Raw genomic sequence first — 25,124 nt, forward strand, 5'->3', positions numbered from 1 at the left:
ACCAAAAAATGTGAATCAATTTTAATTTACTTGTAATCCCTCCAAAGCCTGTGAATGTGAGTGTTGAGGGTTGAAGGCAAATGTGAGAGCCGTAGATGACAATGACAAACATTCCTTGGGCCTCTCATATATATATATATATATATACTTAGGCTTCAGATGATTGGACTCAGCAGGTGTTTGCGGTGGGTGCTGGTCCAATAAGTCGTGCCGGTAGTAAGGGGGGAAGGTTGCAATGATGCCCAACCGTAGCTTTGGATTGCTGCTACTATAGGCGCATCAGCGTGCATCTCTCAGACACAGTGTTTGACCTTTGTTGGGCATGTTGGACTTGTTGCAGGTATTTCACGCCACTGCTGTGGCTTCGCCCAAACCAGTTGCGTTCACTGGAGCATGTTCCCTAGCATTGCATGATATTACCAAGGGCGGCTGACGAGGCAGATTCGTCAGCCCGCTCGCCAGTCGCCTCTAGCACCTTGGGCTGCTCGCGAGCACATCTGGGCACTTTGAGAAATTGGCTGCTTGAGCAGGTAGAGGAGGGCTGCCATGGCTTGCATTGGTACGTCGAGGAGTTTCCAAGGCGGGCGATATTTTCTGGGGTTGACGTCGTAGCGCTCCGACCCTGGGTTTCGGTCGCTCGGGCCCTGGCTATGCTGCAGGTGGTCATCAGCGCACCAGCCTCGCATTACGTCTATCCACGACTCTCCTGCAAGTCCATTTTACCACAGCTTGCCACAGCCCACACGGAAGACACAGCCCCATTTTCCCACCCTCGCTGGACCTTCAACGGGCTCCAAATCATCGCGCCACTCATTGCTTGAGCTCGTCTGGTTAGCGGCACGTCATACGCCCAGCGCTCCAGCTCTGATCCGCTGCACGCCTGTTGCGACCTTCCCTCCCGACAGCTCCGCTGCCCCTTACTACCTTTTGATCATCTTCTTCTCCCAGATACGTCGCAGCCATGAGTAAAATCGCAAGATCCGTCAAGAACGTGACAAAGGGCTACAGCCAGGTCGAAGTCAAGGTCCGCAATGGTAAGGAGCACCCTGTGAGCTACACGTATGGCGCATCTAACAATTGCAGCCACCAGCAACGATCCATGGGGCCCTGTGGGCTCCGACATGGCTGAGATTGCCCAAATCACCTTCAATAGGTATGGGCGCCCTGTGTGAATCGCGCCCGGCTATGCTGACACCTTACCCAGTTCGACCGACTTCTACCAGGTAATGGACATGCTGGACAAACGACTCAACGACCGAGGCAAAAACTGGCGCCACGTCCTCAAATCGCTCAAGGTGCTCGACTACTGCCTGCACGAGGGCTCAGAGCTCGTCGTAACCTGGGCGCGCAAGAACATCTACATCATCAAGACATTGCGCGAATTCCAACACATTGACGAGGACGGCCGTGATGTTGGTCAGAATGGTAAGCGCGTCTCGCACCGCAGCAAGAACAGCTTACTAAGACACCCGCAGTGCGAATGGCAGCCAAGGAGTTGACTTCGCTCATCATGGACGAAGAACGATTACGCGCCGAGCGAGCCGACAGGAAGTCGTGGAAGTCGCGAGTTACGGGCATTGAGGAATATCCTGGAGGCGGACCCCAGCGTGCAGATCATGATGCGCAAAGGCACCAGCGGAACGGCGAACAGCGCCGTAACCGTAGAACAGAAGAAGAGGATATCGAGCTCAGGCTAGCCCTTGAGGCTAGTAGGAATGAGGCCGAAGAGGAAAAGAAGCGTCGAGAACGCAGCGCAAGGGCCGATGAGAACGACGATGACCTGGAGAAGGCGATCAAGTTGAGTAAAGAGGAAGAGGAGTTGCGCCGCAAGGAGCTCGAACAAACCAATGCCGACCTGCTTTTCGGAGAGACTACTGCCCAGCCAAGTGTTTACCAGCCCACCGGAAACAACCAAGGTTATCAGCAGCAGGGTCAGGTTGACTGGTTTGGCAACCTTGTGGATCCAAATCAGCAACAGCAGCAACCCCAGAACACTGGTTTCCTCAACACTGCATACGCCCAGCCTACTGGAATGCAGCCCCAGCAGACGGGATTCCAGAACGGGTTTGGAGGCTATGGAGGTTTCCAACAGCAGCCACAACCGACGGGTTTTGATCAGTTTGGCGCTCAGCAGCAACAGCAATATTTGCAACCTCAGCACACTATCCAGCCCCAGCAAACCGCTTTTACGAACAACCCGTATGGCCAATTCGGCGGATTTGGAGATATGAGCCAGCAGCAGCAGCAGCAACCACAGCAAGACCAGAACACACTCCAGCCTGGCAGCCACAACCCATGGGCTAGCAACAAGACTCAGGAATCCCTGATGCCGCAGCCGACTGGCTCCAATAACCCATTCGCGCAGTCTTTCAACCGCCCGCAGCCAACGCAGTCCTTCACACAACCGACGCTGAACACTCTAAGTGAGCAAAAGACTCAGACGCAGTTCAACACCCCGTCTTTCAGCCCCCAGCCATCATTCTCTCCACAGGCGACGCCGCAACCACAGCAGCAACAGCGACCACAACCACCACAGAAGGAAATGGACCCAACCGCTGCACGACTCAATGCACTCTTGGCAACCGGAGAGGGTCAGGATACTTTTGGCAACGTAGGAAACATGCGTATTCCCGCTCAGCACACTGCGCCAGGAACGTTTGTTAACTCAGCCGGCGCGGGCTTGAACAAGATCAACGCAAATGCCACTGGAAACAACCCCTTCTTGAACTCGCAGTTCACAGGCATGCCTCAACAAAACCGCTTGATGCCCGCACAGACTGGACCAGCGAGCAACTTTGGTGCCAACCCTTACGGCAATGCCAACCCGTTCGGTGCCCAGCAGCAGCAGCAGAACCGACAACCTGGCAGCAACAACCTAATAGACCTATAAGGTGGTCTAGGCAGGTATGCGGAGGAATTTTCCTAAGTTTCTTTTGTCGTCTCCGCTACCTGATGTCTGTAACTGGAGGACGGTTACCTAGAGATATTGTTCCTTATGCTCTTGAGATTCTGTAGGGGGATATCTGAATGCTTCATAGTTTCGAGGTCACAACAAACTGTAGGATGCGGGACAGATGGATAGGGCGTGTGGTTGTTTTCTGATTCCCTTTATTATTAATTTCTCGACCGACGCCGATTGTGTAGATACGAAGCCGGCGGTCCGCACTGTCCTGGCTGCAGTAGATAACAATTTGGTGCAAATCACTTTACAGAGACATATTCTTGCAATACTATTTTGGCCCACAAGGGCCATGTTTTTCAATGACAGCACATCATGGCATGCTCAGGACTCTCATTCACATCGCACATGCCAATCTTCCAGTGCTATTTATTGAAGAAACACGTGACGCAACTATCATGCGCATTGGCACTTGCCTGCTGGATCCTCAGACGCGCTACTGGTGTTCTCGACCCCGCAATCACCCACCTCCCGACCCGCGAATCCACTTGTCTGTTACCTACTTCTGACATTCACTGCTTTTTTGTTTATCAATAAACAAGAGTCTTGCTATTGTGTTTGTATTGTTGCGTTATCCGCCCCGATATTCCATTGTATCTGCGCCTGCGATGATGAGCTAGTTAGCCGGATTGTCTCCCTAAGACTAGAACGTGGTATTTCGCACGCCCGACGCGTCATTCCCTCCCACCGAGGTGACCGTCGGCACCATATAGCCGACCAAAAAAAGAAACTTTCTGAACATTGCTACTCTGCCGATGAGTTGTTCGACTTTATTCGATATTATCACACCAGAGCAGCCAGTCATGGATCGGCGCGCGGCACCCAGACGGAAGAGATTAATACTAGCAGACGAGGTCGAACCTCACGATAACAGATCGAAAAGATCTCGCACATGCGATACGGCCAGCGATGCAGTACCAGAGAGTCCGACGTCTTGCCTCAGCCCTTTGAACCCGCCCGTTCGAACCGGCCTCGCGACACCAGAACCCAGCAACTTGTCCGAATGCGAAGCTGCGCCATCGTGTCCCACGGTCGACGACGTCCTCGAATCCCCCTTTCCATTTATGAAGCTTCCCGCCGAACTTCGCATCCACATATACCACATGGCGCTCGTGCGCGAGGAACCGCTCCTCCTCCATGCCGACCGTGCTCCCGAGAAGCCTGACGAAGACGAGTTTCCTCCTGCGCCGGCGCCCGTCCTACGCAGAGTATGGTTTCACGGACCGGAGCAGCGACCATACTTGAATCAGCGGGCCAGAGGCCAAAGTCCAGGACCAGAGCGCATCCCACTGAGCGACCCCATCATCCCAGAGATTTTGCGATTGAATAAGCAGATATATAAGGAGGCGCGGCAGGTTCTCTACAGCGACAACGTGTTTACGCTCAGCTTGACAAGCGGCATACATACGCTTTCGACACTGCACCAGCGCTCCCGCAGCCTCATCAAGCACGTCGTTCTTACAATACCTTCACACCACGATATCCTCGATGGCTTCGCCGACCTCGTCCGCTTGGGCTTGAGATACTGCTGGGGTCTCAAAACCTTCAAAATCATCCTCCAAGCCAGCCTGCCCGACGACGGGAGAATGACGGGAGCAACGAGCGTATATGCAAACGCATTCCATATACTAAGATGGCTGCCGCGCGGCTGTAATGTAGGCCTCGAAGGCAATGTCAGCGATACAGTCAAGAAGGTTGTGGCTGAGGAAGGTAGACTGCAGGCTGTGCTAGATGAGGTGAGTCTTTTGGTTGATTTGCTTTGGGGGTATCTTACCTGGGAACGTTAACGAATTCTGACTGTGATTACAGGCGAGTTATCTCAAGAGACAGCATCAGATGCCTGAGCGGCACTAGGAGCGTGCCAGGCTCTAGGTGCATGTCGTGTAGAAACATTGGTTCGTTGTTAGACGATTGACGGCCTTTGCGCTCCTGTAGCTTTTACTACCTTCCGTGTTGTGGATATGGTAGATAAGGGAGAGGGGAGTTCGGGATACTATATCCCCTGTGAAAGGCACCCATATCGTCGCCCAAGCTGTGTAAAACCTGTCAGCAAACTATACCCAAACCTGCATTTTTTTTTGGTTCTGTTTTGTTTTGCTTGCCATCATACTTACATGTCTATCCGTTTTCTGGGTGTCTCGTTGCACATTGTTACTTGAAATGCGCACCTTTGCACCGTGCAGTAGAATACCGTAAGTTCATAAAAAAAACCCAAATTACGTAGATAAAGGGGGTGGGAGAGAGAGAGAGAGAGAGAGAGAGAGAGAGAAATTGTCTCTATTGCAGTTGAAAGAAAAAAGAAAACGTCTACATCTACGTTGCACTGCGGCTTCCATGCATGCTATTTGCGAACCTACAAGAGCAATCAATCCCTTGGTCACACCTTCTCCAAACCCTACTCGAACTTTGACATTGAGCCAAACACGCGGACAAAAGCCCATTTGCAAAACCAAGAAAATCGAATTTATTTGCCTAACTCAAATCAAAGCCAGCGCCCGAAAAAACACTATACAGCAACTTCTCCTTGAGCGTCGCCTCGTCGCGATACATGGGCAACTTGAGCAAATTCACACACGTACTCGTGCTAGGCAACCTTTCCTGATCGCTCCCCGCATCACGAATGCTAAAGCGGGGATTTAGCGTTGCGAAGCCTAGCAGTGGGGCGCGAGGGGTGCTCGTGACGAATTTGAGGACAGCACGGCGCTCATCGTCGGACATTTCCTTCATGACCTTCCAGAGGAGCTGGATGGTCGGATGCTCGAGGCCGTCGTCGCCGATGACGTATGTGCCTCCGTAAATGGTGTTGCGGCGGAGGTCTTCGACGTCGATGGAGGTGCGGGTGCCGGAGATGAGGGTTTGCAGTTCGGACTGGTTGAACATTGAGAGCCAGGAGGGCTGGATCATTGTGCTGAGGCCGCGGAGGAAGGCGGCGGTTTGGGCGTAGGGTTGGTTTTGTAGGCGGTGGCGTGCCATGTAGCTGATGTAGACGAGGCGGTTTTGGTTCGTGACGGGTGTGTTGGAGCCGTCGGGCTTGAGTTCCTTGGTGATAGCCTTGGTCTTCTTGGGTGTGGTGGTGTGGTCGACGACAATCGTGTCTGTGACTGTGAAATTGAGCGAGAAATCCTCCACATCACCAGGATAAGTTTTGAGCTTGTGCAGGCCTTGGTACAGCTCTTCGTCCAGGTCGCGAAGGTCGTTGAGCGTTGGTCGGTAGCCTGATTCGTTAGGTGCGGAGCCGGCGCCGCCTGTCAGAGCCCATTTGCGTAGGAAGAAGGGTGCAAAATTGACGTCAATTAAGATACCCTCGTACATGCATTTGCCGATGATGCGACCCAAGAATTCGTAGCGTTGAAGCAGCTCGGTGATTTGCGCACGATACTCTTGTGATCCTTCGCGTATGCCCGCTTGTCGCAGAGCTTCCTTGTGTTCTTCAAGTGCAGCAGGATTAGGATAGAGGAGATGTTGGTCGTTCTCGATGAACATGTCGATATAGTCTGTAGGCATAAAGGCTCGGTTGGTGACGCTTGTCAGAAACTCTTTGGTGACACCACCACCATCGATACCAGCCTCCTGTGCACCGAACTGATCCAAGAAGGTGATTTGAATTGGTTCCTTCAAGCCCTGTCCCAGGTCATAAAACTGGTCGAAGGCATCGTCAAACTCATTTTCTCTCCTGATCCTAGCAGAGTGCCTTTCGAACTGACCACGGGCATTTGGTTGCTGCATCAGTCTGAATCGCCAGAGCTCGGGATCAGAACCGCCTCTTCGCTTGGTCATGTCCAGGTGTACGAATTCTCGGAAGATTTGTACCCTGGTAGTGAATGGTATGAAGAATGGCATGTTCTGCAGAATTTCCAACCGAGGAGCCACGGCCTGGAGGTACCTTCTTCTTGAAGCCTTGCGTTGCTGTCGCTGCAATTTCTCCAGTCGTCGTTGTTGCTGAGTCCGACTCGTCCCAATAAGCTGTGGTGTATCGTCGAATTCTTCTTCTTGGTCATCCAGATCGTCTCCGTCCTCTTCTTGGATCTTGTGCCGTGACTCCTCCTCTTCGACTACAGCTGGAATGAAGCCAGTCATATCGAATCGTGAAGTCATCAACCAGTGGTCTGGCGGTAAGAATTTGCGTCGCGAGTCACGCTCATAGACCATACGAAGGAGACCTGTGACCAGCCCTTTAACATAGTCGATCTTCAATCCAGCCACTCCACCTATAGATGGCTCGACTTGTTCTTTCTGGCTTTGATTTTCGATTGCTTTTGGGTTGAAGTAGTTGAAGCCCGTGCTGCTGCTTTCGGCACTATCTTCTGATGTAGTGATTTCTACTGCATTAAAGTAAAGTGTGAAACCTAGATTCTTTAGGAATGTCGTGAGGTCCTTTACCTCGGTCAGAGGTAGTCCATTATCACGGACTTGCCCGGAATAGGCGTCTTGCTGTCCGGTACTGAAAAACTCTTCGTCATCTGTAACTTTGAGCACAAATGTGTAAAGTTCTAGAAATACTAGAATGACCCGCCACTCATCCGTAACAGCCGCATCACGATTCACTTGCTGTTGCGCTGGCTGCCAGAACCCATGTTGTGTCAGACCGGATGTACCCGGGCGATCTGAGCTGTTAGTGTCGGATGACTTTGGCTTCAGTAGACCAATGGCTGCCCGTGAGTCTTTGAAGATTGTGGAAAAGACTGATGACCTTCTCGATGCCTCCCAGAAGTATCGGATAGCGGGCAACTTGCGCGTGCTCTTCCCAGACGACTCCGATGGGCCAATGTAAAGCCACATGCGTATCTCGTCACCTCTTCGCGGAAAGAAGCGTAGCAGTGCAAGTGCGTAGTTGGCAAGCTGCCGCGCTTCATCAACCTTTTCATCTTCGGAAGTATCAAGGGATTGTGATGAGCCAGCCAAGAGACTCCCAATTCCTTCCTGATGTACCAGAGATTCAACCTGCTGTTTGAGAAACTCAGTCACTGCACCTGAATCCGAATTGACGGCATCGTCTTCGGTAATCTCCGTGATGGGGTGGTCTTCATCAACTATATTGACAGGTAACGAATTCAGAAGAACAGATACAACAGATACAAAGTCTTTGTGTACAGCGTATGCCTCTGGGGTATCAAAATTGTGAGCATAGCGGTGGAAATAGATGAAGGTTCCCAGCAAGCGAAGCCGACTCAGTGTACTCTGTAATTCTGGCCTGTTTTGTAGTCCGGACCGTTTAGCTAGAGTAGCCAGCGCATTCGCAAGTAGCTTGTAGTTTATCGAGTCGGCGAGCGAATCCCGAAGCTTCTGTACGGGTGGTGATGTCGAGTCTGAACTAAGTAATGGAAGTGTCAGGAAGTGCACCCCAAGCGCTTCGTAGGCATCCAACGTATATCCAGTGACCTTCAATGGTGCGACCAGGGTTCTCAGCACAACGTTGACTACGTCTGACCCATTGTCGGACGACTCAAGTTCAGGGGAGAGCCTAGATACGACTTGTGCGAGGGTGCGGTAATAGTTCTGGGCGTTTCGGGATGTTTCGGCAGGTATTTGTTCGGCTAGAAACTGCAAGGTGGTAAGGGATGTCCCGATCTGACTCCATTGTGTTGATGAAGGCCTGAGTTGGCGTTCTATGGCAACCAAAGATACCCGCTGTAGTCTTGAATATGCCGACAGCCATGGTCCGCTTGATTCCAGGCCCAAGGCTTGAACTGTTTCCATCTGTCTTGCTCCATAATGTTGTATCCGTTTCAGGTCATCCTCGCTGCGGGTGGAGACAAAACGAAGTAGCCGCTGTAATTGAGCAAGAGCCTCGTCTTCCGAGGCATACGATCCCTGTTGTGAGAGGCCATTGGGAGCCTCTACTCTGTCCCATTCACTTCGTACTTGGTCAGCCACTTTCTGCCTGGCTGAATGACCCCGCCACACCCTCTGTATTCGCTTGGCGGCATTCAATGTATCTCGTTCCCGCTGCCGTTGTGCTCGGTCTTGCTGTGCTCGGTCGAGGGCGGCTTGTGATCCGGCGCCGGAGCCTGGGGGGCCGAAGGGATTGGTCTTCTTTCCACTGAGATTGACCTGTCGCGCCCGACGCGGGTTTCCCGTGAAGCTCGTGAACATGGTGGCGGGGCGCCCAAATGGGTCGAGGAGGGTAAATGGAATCGGTAAACGAAGAGCGTGTGCTGTTGAATCTGCTTCCAGGCAGTGTGCAATGGAAGAAAGTGGCAAACAGGCTGCGGGAGGAATGTAGGATTAGTCGTGGATCTATAGGTGAGTGTACAGTGCTAAACGGTAAAGCCGACAAGGAAAGCGTAGGCAACAATGCGTGGTGTTGATCGGGTAGTGGAACCCATGCGTGACAGCGAGGATGCAGGCGAACAAGGGATGCAAGTGGCAGGACGAGAGGACTCGGATTGGAATCGACTTCGACCGCTTTCTACGTGTCTCCAGCGGCGACGGTCGCGATGGAGCAGCAAGCGATAGTCAGCATCGCCGCTGTTACCTCCGAGATCGTCCGTGCACTGGTGCCGTCATTGCTATCGCTCATAGCGACGCGTCTGTCTCTGCCATCAACACTATTTCACCACCACATCTTGGCTGCTAGTTATACGTTCCAACACACGATTATGTACACACGCGGGCCCATATGGATTATTATCAATTAGTGTCATATCCACTGCATAAGAGAACAAGTCACATGCAAAAGGAAAGACATCGGTGCTCTGCTAACCCCAGAACTCTTTCAAGTCTTCTGCCCGCCACTTTGTACCCCACCCCGACTGTACTTCAATCTTTTCTAATAGCTGCAAGATAGCCTTGTGCTCGCTCTCGTGACTCATCCATTGGCCCGCGATCCACAAAGGTTGTATCGCATTGGTCCACGCACCGTGGTGGTCATTGCTCATCGATATCCCGCAGATCTGACGTGCATGCCAGAAGATAGAGTTCGGCTTAGGCGTAATAGTGACCCCCGCAGGCTTGTGCTTAAGCATAAGAAGGCATGCTGTATGGTAAAGTTGGTTCCCCGAGATGGCGGCAGGGTTGCTATACAGGATCTTGGGAAATGGCCATGTGGGGTTTGTGAGAGATGTTATAGGGAGCATCTCTGCTGGACGCGTAGCATGCCATGCAGAAACATGGTTCCAAAGCCTCATCCACCGCGCCATATAGGCTTCATCTCGAATCTCTGATGTATCGAGTGAGACACCAGCCCGCCGGGCCAAGTTTGGATGGAAAGAGAGCAAGTCGAGTATTTGTGCACACAGGTAGACCACTTCACATGCGTGAGTGTTGTATCCTTTCTTCGCTCGAAAGAGATGCACATCAGCGTCAAGACCCATACCCAAGACCCAGCGCTCAACAGGTATGAGCGTTTTGGATGAGGAAATAAGTCCACCACATACATCCATACGAGCGAAGCACCAGAACAAGGCTTGTTCAAGGCCACCAGAGAAGCCATTGATTCCAGCTGCTTCAATCAAATGTGCACAGCCATCCAAATGCTGGTGCCACACCCTGGATGAACTGCTTTGCATCTCTAGCACGCACAATACCGCGCATGTTGCTATAACTCCCATGCTGCGTGTATGTAGATGCGGTAGGACGAGTTGGATGGCTGTTTGGTACAAAGCTAAGCTTTGCTCAGTGTGTATGCTGCGATTCTTGACCTCAAGCTGTCGTGCTGATAACGCTAGTATTGAGTACTTCAGATGCTCGTGGGAACGTGCCAGTATCGGGAGTTGGTGCTGAAAATGGCGTTCACCATCAAACTTGTCAATCCAAGGCGCTATTTCATCAAGCCAATTCTTCCACAACTCAAGTTCTTTCTCAGCTGATAGCTGAAACACTGATAATTGAGTAGGGCTCGGTTCCCCGCCAATGACAGGGTCAAATGGGAGTTGCATGGTGCCTTTTTTTGTCACTGTATCGAAATCGGTGTCTACAGAACATATGCGAGTGTCCTTTGAAGAGTCGCGCGATGCTTCTGGGGTATGATCATTGGATCGTGCCTTTTCTTTCAGATGACTTCTCAATGCGGCATGAGCGTCGAGGTATGCAGATCCCGGAAGAAAGATTGTGTTGTCTGGGTGTGCGGCAATTACCGGACTGTTCCGTGCCACCTCTGTATCTGCAGAAACAGGTATGGGTACGTATCCTTCGGGTCGAGCCTGACTCGGGATATCCTCAGTGTTCGTATGCGATGTGTTTTTCGGCCAGCACGAGTCATTTTGAAATAAAATGCTCCGATCATCGATCGTGGTAGGTGAGAGATCGCTGTAACTACTAACCAGCTGGTTATCAGACTGATCACAAGCGCCGGGCCCATCTCCTGGCTTGTCACACTGGTAGTCCCGCATGACTTCTGCAGTAACATCTTTAATCCTGAAACGCTTAGGCGGAAATCCCGGGGGCTGATGCAATAGTGATGGATGAATTGCTAACGCATTCTCGGCTCGGAAGGTGAGGCGAGAAGTCCATTCGCATTTGTCGTTTTTTGCAGCACAACGCGAGCATGTCGGCTTCACTTCATCACACTTGCGCCTTCTGATCTTGCAGTTCAAGCATCTGGAGATCAGGTCAGTACTTGGCAGTTGTTTCTGCTGGTTCTGTGCGGCACTGACCCATGCCGCGTTCTTGCCCTTTTAATCCCTCGGTTTAATGCCCCACGATCCTCCGCCATGAATTAAGGACCAAAGACGCCCGTCGGCCAAGTAGAGCAGTAGGAAAATCTGCCTTGACAAGGGGGAGCCCGAAACTTATATATTTTCAGGGCCCATGTGCGCACATCATCCTTCTCACCAGCTGCGAGTACGCCATGTGGGGACCCCGCATCTTGGCCTTGATCACGCTTCGTATCCGATTGTATGAAATGCCAATAGTTTTTCAGTTGTTCCAAAAAAAAAGGTGACTGCTGGTAGGGCCTCGTAGGGCCTCAACATCACAGTCGTATGGCTTTTACCGCTGATATAAGCAGTGCTTCTCTCAGTTCAGGAAGATGCGCATGTCAACAATCCTTTTCTAACAGTCCTCACTCAAATTTCATATTTATCATTGGAAAAGGATTTCCTACCGACAGCGGAATGATGTTGAAAATTAAGGGCATGGAACTGGCTATAATCTTTGCTAGTCCGGCCATATCCAACCACCTTGGGCTGATTACGCCTTGATCTACCCTAGCTTGACAGGACAGGTAAGAGCCGATGGAGGTCATGTAGTACACTACCTATACCCATTAACTTCACACTATGGCTCACCGGTCTCTCACCTCGCTGTTCTAGTGGCGTCTTGTCTAAGGCTTGCTCTCTCACCTAAAAGCGATCTATAACTACTGAACCCTACCAATCCTTTTCCCTTCCAACTCTTTTCTATCTTTCTGCTATCTCAACCTTTAGTGGACACGATGGAAGAGGACGACAACAATTTGCAACAATGTGTGCCGGACGATCCGCAGAGTCCTCTATTCGAACCTGAACGCGTAGTACGAGTTGCTCCAGAAGCAAATATGATCCCAAACCTCAAGACAGACTGTCTTGATAGACTCAAAGCTATTGAGGCGAACACTATAGCTGCTATTACTAGCTGGAATCCTAGCACCATAGGATCTGTGCTACCCGCTAAGCGTTCAGGTATACAACTATAGCAGTGTGTACCTAAACCAGATCAAAGGCTAATACTTCCCAGCATCTGAAATCTGGACTGATAGTGATGATGACGATGGCGATAGCAACGATGAAAGAGATACAGCAGTGCCTCCGCTTGACCTAACTCAACAGCGCCGTCCAAAGCTACCCATCTACCATCCAGGATTTCAACAGTCAGAAAAGGATGTTCGGAGTATCTTGCGAGTATTCAAAGACTTCCTAGGAGCGGCTGCGGATCAAGGTATTGGTGGCGAGGAGGCTGCTTATCTCCACTCACAAGCTGTCAAAAATTGCATTATTTCCTACCAGGAAGAGATTCGTTTTGCAGTCACAGGAGATACAGGATCTGGGAAGTCTGCAACTACGAATGCTTTGCTGGGTGACGACCTGACGCCAGAAGTAAATGTAGCCCTAGCTTACTGCTCGGATTGTTTACATCTGTCTCGAACCTAGCGTATCAGATCACTGTCTCTCAGTAGAAAATATCCAAGGCTACATGACTTTGTTTAACTGACAATGAAACAGGGGGATAGTGGCAGCCCATGCACCAACGTGGTAACGGAGTTCCGCCAGAAGAAACTCTCCAACAATATGGGGGCAGTTCAAGCAGAGGTAAAATTTTACTGCCTCGAATACTGCATAGAAAACCTCGTGAATATTTGGTTTAACCAATGGTTTAATACCCAACAGCGGATGATGAGCGATGAAGAAGACGTCGATGACGACGATCGAGCACGCAAAGACGCTGCTCTGGATTGCTTGAACCATCTCTTTGCTTACTATGTCGCACCTGAATCGCTCGAGGACTTTATGTCTGCAAGCAAGTCTTGGAAGGACAGTCCAGCACTCTTAAAGCTACAGAGATGGACTGGTGAGATACACGAGCAATTTGTTCGGGACGGCGAGCTCTTTGTCCCCCTCACGTCCAGCACTCACAGCGACATGCGCGAACAGCTTCGCCCTTTCCGAATGAAAGCACCAAATGCACGTTTCAATGGGAAACCTCTTTCTTTCAGCCCATGGCCGTTTGTAGAGATTATCAGGTACTATGTCGACAGCCCCCTACTACAAGATGGAATCTGCTTGGCCGATGTCCCGGGCGCGAAAGACATCAACGTTTATCGTGTTGCGGCAGCAGAGGATTATTTGCAGCAGTGCGAAAAGACGATCGTAGTTGTCGACATAAAGCGGGCCACGAGCGACCAATCTTTTCGACAGCACTATCTGGATGCGCACCGTAGGCGACACCATGGTAGTGTCATTCTTGTGGCTACCAGATCTGATGTAAGCTCTCCAGGATACATGTTCTGCCCATTTATTAATTGATATAACAGGAAATGAATGATGATGGTGGTAGTACACTGCAACTGGATGCCATAGCAGAAGGACAGCTTGCCCCCGTCGAGGAGAAGTTGAGTGAACTCACCGGTAAGGTTCAGATCATCGAAAATGACATCGAAAACAATAAAAACAAGATCAAGCGCATCAGGAGCTTCGTCAATCAAAGCTCTGTCACCGAAGACAATCACTCGAAGGAGGCTTTACGCGCAACCAACAAGGACCTGGTTACACGCAAAAAAGAGTTGAAGGCCCGTATTATTTCCTTGGAAAAAGAACGTAAGGACATTCGAATTGCTTGCCGTAACAGGTTTGTTGCTACGGGTCTGAACCGGATGTACAGTCACAACACTGGCGACGATGCGGGCGCTGCATCCTTTTGCATTTCTAATCGCATGTTCATGCGGTACCGCCGGGGATATAACACTGCGTACCCTGACAAGGTTCCGTCTATGAAGTTGGAAGACACAAAAATCCTGGCGCTCTTCAATCATATTGCTGGACAGCCTTCCCAAGGAAAGGTCGCCGTTCTTGAAAACTTCATCCAGTTCAAAACCCCCATGCTGCTAAGCATCTTCCAGATGAGCTGTAGCAAGAGTACAGAAGCCCGAGTAGAGTACATAACCAAAATTCTGGACCAGGCCATTAAGGTAAGTTATTCGATTACCAGGTCTGAAGGACAAACTCGATGGGAGGGTGTGAACTAGACTTGTGTCCCTATACGGAGTCAAAGTCGAGGAGCAGCCTCAATATGAATATTTACTAAACAAAAATAGGATATTGAGTTGGAAATCGAGAAAATGAAAAAAAGATGCCACAGCACGTTCTTGGAAGACCTTTTGAACGAACTTTCAAAACATCAGCTGCAGGACAAGTTTGATAGCAAGGCTGAGACGAAGCTCGAGGAGCTAGAGAAGATGGTAAGAATTGGGTGTTCCTGAGAATGACTTGTTGCTCACTGTTATAGGCTGCCGCTTCGCATAGAGCTCTAGTCAGAAACCAAGGTACATTACCCTGTTATCATATGTGCAAAGCTTCCGCTAGCGAATGCCAGGGAAATGGCATCAGAAGAAGCTGGGCATCAAGCACGACGTGAATGCTGCACTACTGTCATTTGTCGCATCCGATATCGATAGGCACTTCCGAAGAGCAATCGAAGATGCACCTTCATCGTTCAAAGCTCACGCTGCACAAACCATCAAGACGAGCTTTCGTGAACTAAACAAGCTATTGAAAGGTATTTCGTCACGCTGTTTCCGCTAACCATGCTAATAAATGTATCTATCCCAGATGATCCACAGGCTCTAGTCGGAGATGCGTACCAGACTTGCTTCGGCAACAATGTCCTTGATCATGAAAAAAACATCACACTCACGATCGAAGCCGCCACGAAGAAGCTTCGTGACGGACTCATCGAAGTATTCGGCAAAGCGATCAAACCTACCGAAAAAGAATATATGCACCGGAAAATGAAGCCTGTCTATCAACAGGCCATTTTGAAAAAAGCCGGAAAACGCCAGAAGCTCATGGATGTCCGCCATGCATATCTCAAAGAGAAAATCATTGGCCTCGAAGGTGTTTTTCCTGACATTGCAGGATTGACTCGAGAGGACGTGAGAAAACTCATCAGTGATACTTGCAATGAGCTCTGCAAAGAAGTGGTTGGTATTCTCGAAACTATTCGGGATGCTTTTCAGCGACAGAAGCATAGCAAAGAGCATGATACGCCGGAAGGCCAGCATTTCCGTAAGGAGCTGCACGAGTTGATCGCTGAGGCGTTGAGGATCTTGAAGGGTCCTGTGTGCGAGAGTTTGGAAAGGTGCAAGGAGTACAAGTAAGGTATCAAGTGCATCTTGGGCTATAGTAGCTTTGGGAAATCGAGCGGGTAGCGTGGTGTGGGCGTTTTGGGTCACACACAGTATGCTTTTTAGAAGAGCACAACGGTCTCTTGGTAGTGCATGAGTGGTTTATCCATTTTCAAACATGCCACATAGCATAACATCCTCACACGAATACTGGATGCTTCGGTATTTCGTCTTAGCAGGCTAGCTAACTCTAGTAGCTCGGAGCGGACCCAATCTAAAAGTATTTCTTGAACATCAGTCATCCCGTGCATGTATGCTCCCACTGTTAAAAGCCGACCCACAACTTTGGACTCGAATAGTTACGACTTTAAACAATCATCACAACACCGAGAGAGCGACTTCGCAGCCTAGCTTCCCATTGAGATCACGATCACAACAACAACACGATTCCGCGGACGCAAGATAGTATCCAGACTTACTAGCAACCCAAGACTTTCTCTTCCCGCAGCTAGTAAAACAACTCCCCACGGCTCTACACATGCAGACACCATTTAAGCGTCCCAAGTTTAAACAAAACCACCCACCCAGACTAAAAGTCCCTAGCAGTGGATCAAATCACAAGGAGGAGAAAGAAGCTCAAATCATGAGACAAGCAGCAATTTTATAGCATATAGTCTAAACGCCCCATACAAGCACAAAAAACCCGCAATGGGGGAAAGGGAAAAATCTCGGGGTAGACGATGGAGAGAGAGAAGAAAAAAGGTCGGTCCGGTATAGTATTAACTAATAGTTAGGGCCTTTTCGCGACTAGAAACGGACCGGGGGCGTTAAGGAAAGTGTATGAGTGGTCGTTGGGGACATGTGGACAAGGTAGCTTGGCACATGCTCATATCCACTTCTTTACATAGTCAACCCAAAAGTGCCGCGAGGACGCCGTCTTTTCCGTGACTGACTTGTCGTCTGGCCCATCTATGCAGAAGGTGGGCACGTGGGTAGTTTGTATTTTTGTTTTGTTTTTTTTCTTCTAGTCAAGAAAAGTCACTGTGCGGTAAGCTTTTACTCTCTTTTTTTGTTTGTTTTTCTTTACTCGGGTTTGGATACTACCGGCATGTACTATTGTTTGTTTATGTACCTAGATACGTACGCTCCCTTTGACATGGTTCCAATTCACGATCAGTGCGTATCGTTGAACTTACGTGGTCCAACCATGTATGTTTTTTCTTCTGTGTATACATGACGTTTGTTTTTTCCTTTCTGGACGTTTGATTCCGTTGCGCACTGACACGGGAAAGGCGGCGAGGCGGTGGAGAAAGGAAGGCAATGCAAGGACGAGGGGGGGGGGGGGGGTGGTGGAGCTGATGACGGCATGTGAATGAATGATGCCCAAGGGCCCGGTCGGCCCCCAGCCTTCCTACACCTTCGACTTGGCTTCCAATGACTAGTCACGCACGCATGTTCCGATAGTAGCAGGTCCCAAGTGCGAGCAAACGCAGAATGTAAAGCGGAACGAGCAGAGTGGACAAGAGAGAAGATTGCTACCGCCCTCGGTTGGCCTTCTAGTCTGTTGAGAGAGGGGCATGTGACTCGGCCCCCCGCATGTTGCTAGGATGATTAGCGCGGGAACAGTGGAGACAGGCCGTTCACGCGAACCTTGCGTCTGATCTGCCCAGATTCCCCCTCAAACGTCACGAAGACACCTCACGATGTCTGGAATGCCAAAAGAAGGGGGGCATCTCGGGAACACCCGACCTACAGTTTTCTCTGCGGTTGTAAACTTCGCATGTGTAAGCGTCATCATCTGTTGGTCCCCCTGGACCTTGATCCGATGTTATGCGTTTTCGTCCACCCGGCCAAGGCGCCGACGCTTCCATGTCGATCCCCTGATGGGATATCTCTTGCCCCTTGTGACATGGCCGTTGATTGGAAGACAACCATGTGTGCTGGCATTAAAACGCACGCCGATACATTCCCAGAACGGGCAAAGACCCATCTGATGTAACTGTAGGAAAGCCTATGACCCCGGATCGTAGTCGAGATTCTCTAGTTAACCCCATGTCTAGTCCGCGACTAGTACCCATACAAAAAATCTTGTTTTGTTTCATCTACGCGCTGAATCCTAGCAGCAAGTAATATTGATTTGCTTGCTATTACTACTTTTGTGGGACTGGAAAAAACGCGCAAGGTACGCAATTCTATGCTGCGAGTGTGTGTTCCATGGCAACTGTTGGTTCATACATTCGGAGATGATGCGAGGCAAAACAAACCCCCCCTTTTTGTTTTCCTTTCTTCTCTTTCGGCATGCTGTCATTTTGTGACCTAGCATGAGCTTCCTTCCCCGGAAAAGCATCATGTGGTCTTTCTTGGGTGCAGGCCCGAGCAAGTATGATGTGGGTCAAGCGGTGGACAAAGGTCTCAGTCACATCCTTGTTCACTTATTACCCTTTGCCGTTACAGTGAACAGTAACCTAAGCGCCTTCACTTCCAAGCTTTTCCTCCATTATATAGTCCTGGAGTGAACGGCCTTACTCTGGTCTTCTTCTTCCTTCCCCACAATCGGCTCTCAACTCTTGGTGAACACTGTCTAGTTGACTAAGATGATACGCCATATTTTGCTCGGGCTTGCCGCCTGCTCGAGCCTCATCAATGCGGCCCCTCTAGTGCACGAGGCTACTGACCTCGCTGCCACCCTTACTCGCCGCGCCGAAGTGGATAGCTGCCCTGGCTATACTGCCTCGAATGTTGTCGAGAAAGATTCTACTTTGACGGCCGACCTCACTCTCGCTGGTGACGCCTGCAATGCGTACAGCGACGATATCAAGAATCTGAAGTTGCTCGTCGAGTACCAAAATAGTGAGTCTTCGCTGTTCTGCTGCTGCATCAAGTTGCCATTCATATTAAGAACCAATCAGATGAGCGACTACACGTCAAAATCTACGATGCCGACCTCCAGGTTTTCCAGGTCCAAGAATCAGTCTTCCCTCGACCAAAGCATGAACAAGCGTCAACGGACAGCACAGCCCTTCAATTTGATGTCAAGGAGAGTCCATTTTCTTTTACAGTCAAGCGCAGGGATGGTGGTGAAGTTCTTTTTGATACTGAAACCGTCCCCCTGGTCTTCGAGAAACAGTACGTGCGCCTTCGGACCAAGCTCCCTGACAACCCAAACATCTACGGTCTCGGTGAGCACAGCGATTCATTCCGCTTCCACACGGATAAATACGAGCGTGTGTTTTTGAACGGCGAGTCCATTAACATTCCCACAAACGCCAATCTTTATGGATCTCACCCAGTGTATTTTGACCACCGTGGTGGCAAGGGTACTCATGGTGTTTTCATGCTCAACTCCAGCCCAATGCAAGTGGACATCAAAAAGGCCGACAGCGGTTACCAGTACCTCGAGTACAATACTGTCGGTGGAGTTATTGACCTATACTTCATGGCTGGAAGCAAGCCCGCTGAAGTTTCCAAGCAATACGCCGACGTTGCCGGCTACTCTGCAATGTACCCATACTGGACCCTTGGTTTCCACCAGTGCAAGTACGGATATTGGGACGTCAACATGGTTGCGGAAGTCGTTGCCAACTACTCCACTGCTGGCATTCCTCTTGAGGTCATGTGGACCGATATCGACTACATGAACCTTCGCGAGGACTTTACCACCGACCCTGATCGTTTCCCGCTCTCAAAGATGCGTGAATTGGTATCAACTCTTCACTCGCGCGATCAGAAGTACGTACTGATCTTGGATCCTGGCGTTCATGCAGTTGGCAACTATGAGCCTTACGAGAAGGGCCACGAAATGGAAGTTTTCCTCAAAGCCGCCGATGGCACTGATCTCCTTGGAGTCCAATGGCCCGGAGAGGTCGCATGGCCTGATTGGTTCGCGCCCAACACCCAGGAGTGGTGGACACAGGAAATCCTCAAGCAGTTCGATGCTGATAGCGGTATTAACCTTGACGGACTCTGGGTCGACATGAACGAGGCGTCCAACTTTTGCCAGGATCCTCAGACTTGCAACCCGCGCCAAAAAGCCATTGATGATGGTATCCCACCAAAGCCTGGAAATGCTCCTCGCCCAAATACCGGTCGCCCTATTCCCGGCTTCCCAGCATCGTTCCAGCCTTCTTCTGGTAACAGCTCAGTCAAGGCTCGTGATTCCAAGTACCTCCTTTCTCGTGAATCTCCCGCTGGTTTGAAGACACGCCAGTCCGCTGGTGTCATTACTCCACGTCAATCTGCCAACGGCAGCATGAAGGGTTTCCCAGACCGTAACTGGTTTGACCCTGCTTACCGCGTCAACAGCCATCTCGGTAAGGTCTCGCAGCAGACCATTGCCATGAACACGACAAACTACGATGGAACCTGGCAGTACGACACGCACAACCTGTACGGCAGCATGATGGCCTCGGCGACCCGCGAATCCATGCTCGCCCGCCGTCCCAAGGTTCGTCCCTTTGTCCTCACCCGCTCCACATTCGCGGGAATCGGCCGCAAAGTAGCACATTGGTTTGGTGACAACGCTTCGATCTGGGAGCACTACCGCACCTCCATCCGCCAGATGCTGTCCTTTGTCTCCATGCACCAGATGCCCATGGTCGGCTCCGACGTGTGCGGCTTCAACGGCAACGCAGACCAATACATGTGCGCACGCTGGGCCGTATTGGGCGCCTTCCAGCCCTTCTACCGCAACCACGCCGAACTCAGCACCATCCAGCAAGAATTCTACCAATGGCCCGTTGTCGCCAATGCTGCCAAAAAGGCCATTGAAACCCGCTACAAACTCATGGACTACATCTACACCGCCCTCTACTACCAGACTCAAGACGGCACACCAATGATCAACCCGCTCTTCTTCCTCTACCCAGAAGACGAAAAGACTTTTGACATCCAAGAACAATGGTTCTACGGCGACGCCCTCCTCATCTCGCCCGTGACTGTCGATTACTCCGACACAGTCACCTTCTACCTGCCCAACGACGTCTTCTACGACTACTGGACGTACGGCAAAGTGCAGGGCCAGGGCCAAAACGTCACAGTCAGTAACCTAACCTACAGCGACATCCCCGTGCATATCCGCGGCGGAAGCGTAATCCCGCACCGCGTCAACAGCGCGAATACCACAAAGGCGCTGCGCAACGAGGACTTTTTCGTGCTCGTGGCCCCGGATGCGCAGGGTAAAGCCGCGGGGCGGTTGTACCTTGATGATGGCGAGAGCATCGAGCAAGCTGGCACTAGCGAGATTAACTTTTCGTTTGATAATGGCAAGTTCAGTGCTACGGGGTCGTTTGGGTACAAGGCGCAGGGCGCGGAGAGCGTCGCAGTTGCGCGGGTGGTGGTGCTGGGACAGGCGCAAAAGGGCGCGACGGGCGAGTTTGATGCCGAGAAGCAGACTATTGAGGTCAAGGGGCCGTGGACCTTGGACACAGAGTTTGGCTTTGAGTTGTGACTATCTAGGAGTGCTGTCGGCGGCGCTATTGCCCAGGCCGACGGTGCTACTGCTACTGCTACTACTGTTACTTCGGATGGAGGCGGGCCGCGCTGCGGTGGAGCATGGTGGCGGCGTTTACTCATCGTGTTTGGGGTGGGCATTTCTATCATTGGCATGTAGAATGGCGTTCTTGGTTTTGCTTTTTTTAAGGGGGTTACGGATACACATGTTAGCTTGAGCGAGCATTGGCTAGCGGATTTACGCATAGGAATGAGATACCATTTAAGGCGCTAGTGCTGCATAGCATAGCAACTCTATTATGACTGTGGCTTTTCTCTCATCTATGCAAGGCGGATGGAGTATAGCCGTCAATCTGCTGGCCACTCGCCAAAGCTGCTATGCCCGAGCGCGTATTACTGTGATACCTGATCGGCCATGCTGTCAATATCGCACCACGTTGCTGCAGCGATGTGTGCCGTCCACATTCCCGATCTTCCCGATCTTCCCGACAGTGACGTTGTGCAGATTAGCTGTGGTCACAGCGCGATGTGAGACAGGACGTCCGGGGGGACTGCGACCATTTGTGCGGGGTAGTGGAGGGTTGACTCTGGTGAGACCAAGACAACTGACAGGTTACCCAGGTGATAGGTCACACGAGCCTCTTAACCATAAGCCCACGTAGGGCAAAATACACGTGGCATAAAAGGCACTTGTTGGTTTTTAGTGCACAGAAAGTGAGCAGTCGCTCACAGCGGGAACCGACTGATGTGTATCTTGTGACTGGTGAAAGTCTGTGGGTGGCCGCTCCAACGGGTCATGAGGTTGCGCAATGTTCTGGCGTCCGTCTTGGACGTGTGTCGACAGGTTTGACACAGGCATATTTTCCGAAAGGACATTCAATACTAGACGGTTCATTCACCCGCAATGGTTGTTGCCTCGAGTTCGTCGCGCACACTGTTCAGGCTGACGTCTTGGACCTCATAGCCAACCTCGATCTTGTTCTTTGGCCGCGCCTTATTGAGTCCCTCAAGCAAAACACATGCTTTGCAGACTTCTTGGCTAGAGAGATATCCACACTTGCTGCACTGGCCCATGACCTGCTTGTTTGTTTTCTTTGGCGTGTAGACCTTCTTGGCTTTCCTGCCATTGAGAAGTGGGACAGCGCCATCGGTTTGTTGGCCCTGTGGGTTTGCACTACGGGTAACACTCTTTGTCGTAATTTCAGTCTCAAGGCTAGAATCTGCAGCGGCTTCGTTCTGCCTTAGCTGTGCTTCGACACTTGCCATCTCGCCACCGGTACTACGCCCTTGAGCGCTTCCACACCCACCCTCTTCTTCTTCAGTGACAGGCGCACTACTTGAACATGCACCTCCGCAACCTTCATCGCTGCCTGGTACTAGTTTGGCCATGTCTTCTCCACTCCTCACCACGTCTAGGATAGCGCTTGGGCGCACACGTTCAAGGTTCTTTATCAAAGCGCGCGCACTGCCTCGGAAGGCTTCGGGGGAATAGATACATTCGGTGCTGAAGTAATCGAGGTTCTTGTGGTGAGCGTAGAGGACGATTTCCTTTTCGTATGCGTACTTGAGAGGCTTGCTGCGCTTGATGTTGGTGTTCGAGGCAGGGTCGGAGGATGCCGATGGCGTAGACGTAACGATGGATGTGGTGCGTGATAAACGCGGAAGGTCACCTCGCAGCACTGTTTGGGTCAGTATTTGGTCGCAATGACATGGTGAGCAAGGCAGTACGCACAATTCATCAACACCGTCTCGGCGACATCGTCAGCATTATGTCCTGTGACGACATGCTTGACACCGAGTCTTGATGCGCCGCGATCGAGGGCTTGTCGTCTGAAGACGCCGCAGTAGGTACAATTTCCCTTTTTACCAACTTGCTCTACAACCTGGTCCATAGTCCATCCGTACAACTCAGCGTAGCCAAGGATGGTCAGAGGCATGTCGTACTGCTGGGCGTTTCGCTTTACGGTTTCGAGGCTGTCATCACGATAGCCCTTGATTCCCTCGTCAATGGACAAGAGAATGAGGTCGAGGCCATAGTCGTAGCGCTCGTTGAGGGTCTTGAGAACGGAGGCAAGTACAGTGCTGTCCTTTCCGCCCGAGGCACCAATGGCGACTTTTTCGCCGCGGTGGAAGAGGGAATTGGTTGTGATGGTGTGGTGGATTTCGGTTTCGAAGACGGTGATGAAGCACGTCTTGCATAAGCGGGAGTGGTCCTTTGGGCGCAGGATCAGCGCGCGATTGACGCTGCAGAGAGCGCAGGGCGAGGGCGGCATGACTTGGTGTTGTTTCCTTGGGTTGTTGTCGTCGTGGTTGTCTTGTGTGGCGGGGGCGAAGGAAATGCGACAGGCTTGGTGGGCGACTGCGGGGCGCAGTGAGTGGCGCAGGCAAGTGACGCATGAGTCATGACAGCCGGCAGGCGGGGCAGAACCACTACCGTCATCGCTGAAACGCCCGGCTGGACCGTGACGCCTGCTGTACCTGATCATCCACCATCCACCGGCATCACTACGGCATCTCGGAATACCGCATCCTGGTCCTGTTCCTGGGGATCCCGTCCCGTATCGACGCAGACATGTGCCTGCACCGGTGTACATAGCACGTTCCTGCATGCACCAAACTACGGTTGAGCGCCTTGCAAACCCGCATTGGCCCACTACGGAAACCTATGATGCTAGTATAGTAATCATAGTCTGTCACCAACTCGTCAATACCAGCACCTCGCCGACACCAACCCAAGGGACTTGACGGCGCCTGTAACCTCAGCGCCCACTCTTTGACAGCTACGCCGGCGGCGCATTGCGCAATGTGACTGCTGCCGCCAGTCGATCACACCCATTGTCGACTTCTCTCTTCTTCACCTGTCTGCTCGCGCGGACATGGCCGCGAGCGCAAATTTCCACTTGCTGCCGTCCCTTGTGTGCAGCTGAAGACATGCCTGGTGGCGCCTTCACGAGCTGGTCTTTTGCCCTTCTAGCCTTCAGCCTTGAAGTACGCTTCGGCGCTTCTTCCCCTCAACTTATTCCCGGCCGCTATGTCAATCTGGGATGCAACCCATGTGCTCATGGCCATGTCCCGTGCAATCACATGGCCTATAGACACGGAAATGCCCTGGGAGCTGATCTCGCGTCTCCGGGAATTCCCTGTCTTACGACTTTAGAGTTTGCTCGGGCCCTGTTTGACATCACGTCGATCCGCTAGGTTGCTCACTCACTCATGGTTGTCTGCACATCACTTTGCTCAGGGTCAGGTGTACTATCAGAGCCGCTTCTCCTTTACCCAATTCTACTTTGACTTGCTACTTGCAACCAATAGAGCATTTAGACTTTGCTAAACACCTGTTCAGGAAGCTCCCGCGACCCTGCGGATGTGGCATAAGCCGGATGCACACCTACCAGGCCAAGTGCCGTAGTAATGTTAATAGCTCCAAACACCAGGACACCGGACCACTCACAGTCGCCGTAGCTGCCATACGAGTCATGTTATTCATCGTCTGAAGGCTGATAGCAACGGTTACTCCTGACCACTAACTCTCGACTTCGACACCGGCTCAAGGTCGGCCAGGCCATGTCTGTTGACGCCACAACACGCTGCGCCTGACGAGGTAATGCGGCTCGGAAATTTGTTTCAGTATCTCGTCCTCTAAAACGGCATACAAACTCAAAGTCATGTACCTGTGTTGGACCCTTGTAGTGTTGTTTTGGAGCGAAAGTCATCCATGAACCACATCAGCCAAGGGCTCCTTGCGAAAACGTCCAAAAAAATCTACGTCTAATGCAGCCACCAAAGCACAAGGAGCTGACTCCGGGGTATGGTGCGATTAGATGAGGATCGGCTGTTTTGTTTGGAGACTTTCGACTGCCAGGCACCGCACTGGCCCCTTCAACGCAATACACGAAGCCTCTTCCGACTCTAGTAACGTGTCTAGCTACACACTAACGATATATCGTTCCCTCGCAAGCT

The 25,124-nt window shown here is 51.3% G+C and overlaps 6 protein-coding genes across 6 annotated transcripts; 3 read left to right on the plus strand and 3 right to left on the minus strand.

Annotated features, from left to right (window-relative positions):
• Positions 1-961: 961 nt before the first annotated feature.
• On the plus strand, positions 962-4,813 carry COCCADRAFT_36076 (uncharacterized protein; the record flags this gene model as incomplete). Its single annotated transcript, XM_007713290.1, has 7 exons — positions 962-1,034; positions 1,084-1,153; positions 1,205-1,425; positions 1,476-2,826; positions 2,901-2,904; positions 3,757-4,695; positions 4,769-4,813. The coding sequence occupies 7 exons, from the start codon at positions 962-964 to the stop codon at positions 4,811-4,813; spliced, it is 2,703 nt and encodes a 900-aa protein (XP_007711480.1).
• A 618-nt stretch (positions 4,814-5,431) lies between these two features.
• Positions 5,432-9,052, minus strand: COCCADRAFT_4363 (uncharacterized protein; the record flags this gene model as incomplete). Its single annotated transcript, XM_007713261.1, has 1 exon — positions 5,432-9,052. The coding sequence occupies one exon, from the start codon at positions 9,050-9,052 to the stop codon at positions 5,432-5,434; it is 3,621 nt and encodes a 1,206-aa protein (XP_007711451.1).
• A 605-nt stretch (positions 9,053-9,657) lies between these two features.
• On the minus strand, positions 9,658-11,612 carry COCCADRAFT_25609 (uncharacterized protein; the record flags this gene model as incomplete). The annotated part of the gene is made up of 2 exons (XM_007713275.1): positions 9,658-11,497; positions 11,554-11,612. The coding sequence occupies 2 exons, from the start codon at positions 11,610-11,612 to the stop codon at positions 9,658-9,660; spliced, it is 1,899 nt and encodes a 632-aa protein (XP_007711465.1).
• A 720-nt stretch (positions 11,613-12,332) lies between these two features.
• COCCADRAFT_4365 (uncharacterized protein) lies at positions 12,333-15,749 on the plus strand (the record flags this gene model as incomplete). Its single annotated transcript, XM_007713262.1, has 8 exons — positions 12,333-12,558; positions 12,614-12,972; positions 13,099-13,857; positions 13,908-14,561; positions 14,688-14,831; positions 14,879-14,915; positions 14,966-15,148; positions 15,202-15,749. 8 exons carry the CDS (start codon positions 12,333-12,335, stop codon positions 15,747-15,749), a joined length of 2,910 nt encoding a protein of 969 aa, XP_007711452.1.
• A 2,561-nt stretch (positions 15,750-18,310) lies between these two features.
• COCCADRAFT_94032 (glycoside hydrolase family 31 protein) lies at positions 18,311-21,162 on the plus strand (the record flags this gene model as incomplete). Its single annotated transcript, XM_007713291.1, has 3 exons — positions 18,311-18,566; positions 18,626-19,857; positions 19,924-21,162. The coding sequence occupies 3 exons, from the start codon at positions 18,311-18,313 to the stop codon at positions 21,160-21,162; spliced, it is 2,727 nt and encodes a 908-aa protein (XP_007711481.1).
• An 893-nt stretch (positions 21,163-22,055) lies between these two features.
• COCCADRAFT_94031 (uncharacterized protein) lies at positions 22,056-23,437 on the minus strand (the record flags this gene model as incomplete). Its single annotated transcript, XM_007713292.1, has 2 exons — positions 22,056-22,843; positions 22,897-23,437. The coding sequence occupies 2 exons, from the start codon at positions 23,435-23,437 to the stop codon at positions 22,056-22,058; spliced, it is 1,329 nt and encodes a 442-aa protein (XP_007711482.1).
• Between the last annotated feature and the right edge of the window lie 1,687 nt (positions 23,438-25,124).

This window comes from Bipolaris zeicola (assembly GCF_000523435.1).
Source record: "Bipolaris zeicola 26-R-13 unplaced genomic scaffold scaffold_58, whole genome shotgun sequence".
NCBI lineage: Eukaryota > Fungi > Ascomycota > Dothideomycetes > Pleosporales > Pleosporaceae > Bipolaris > Bipolaris zeicola.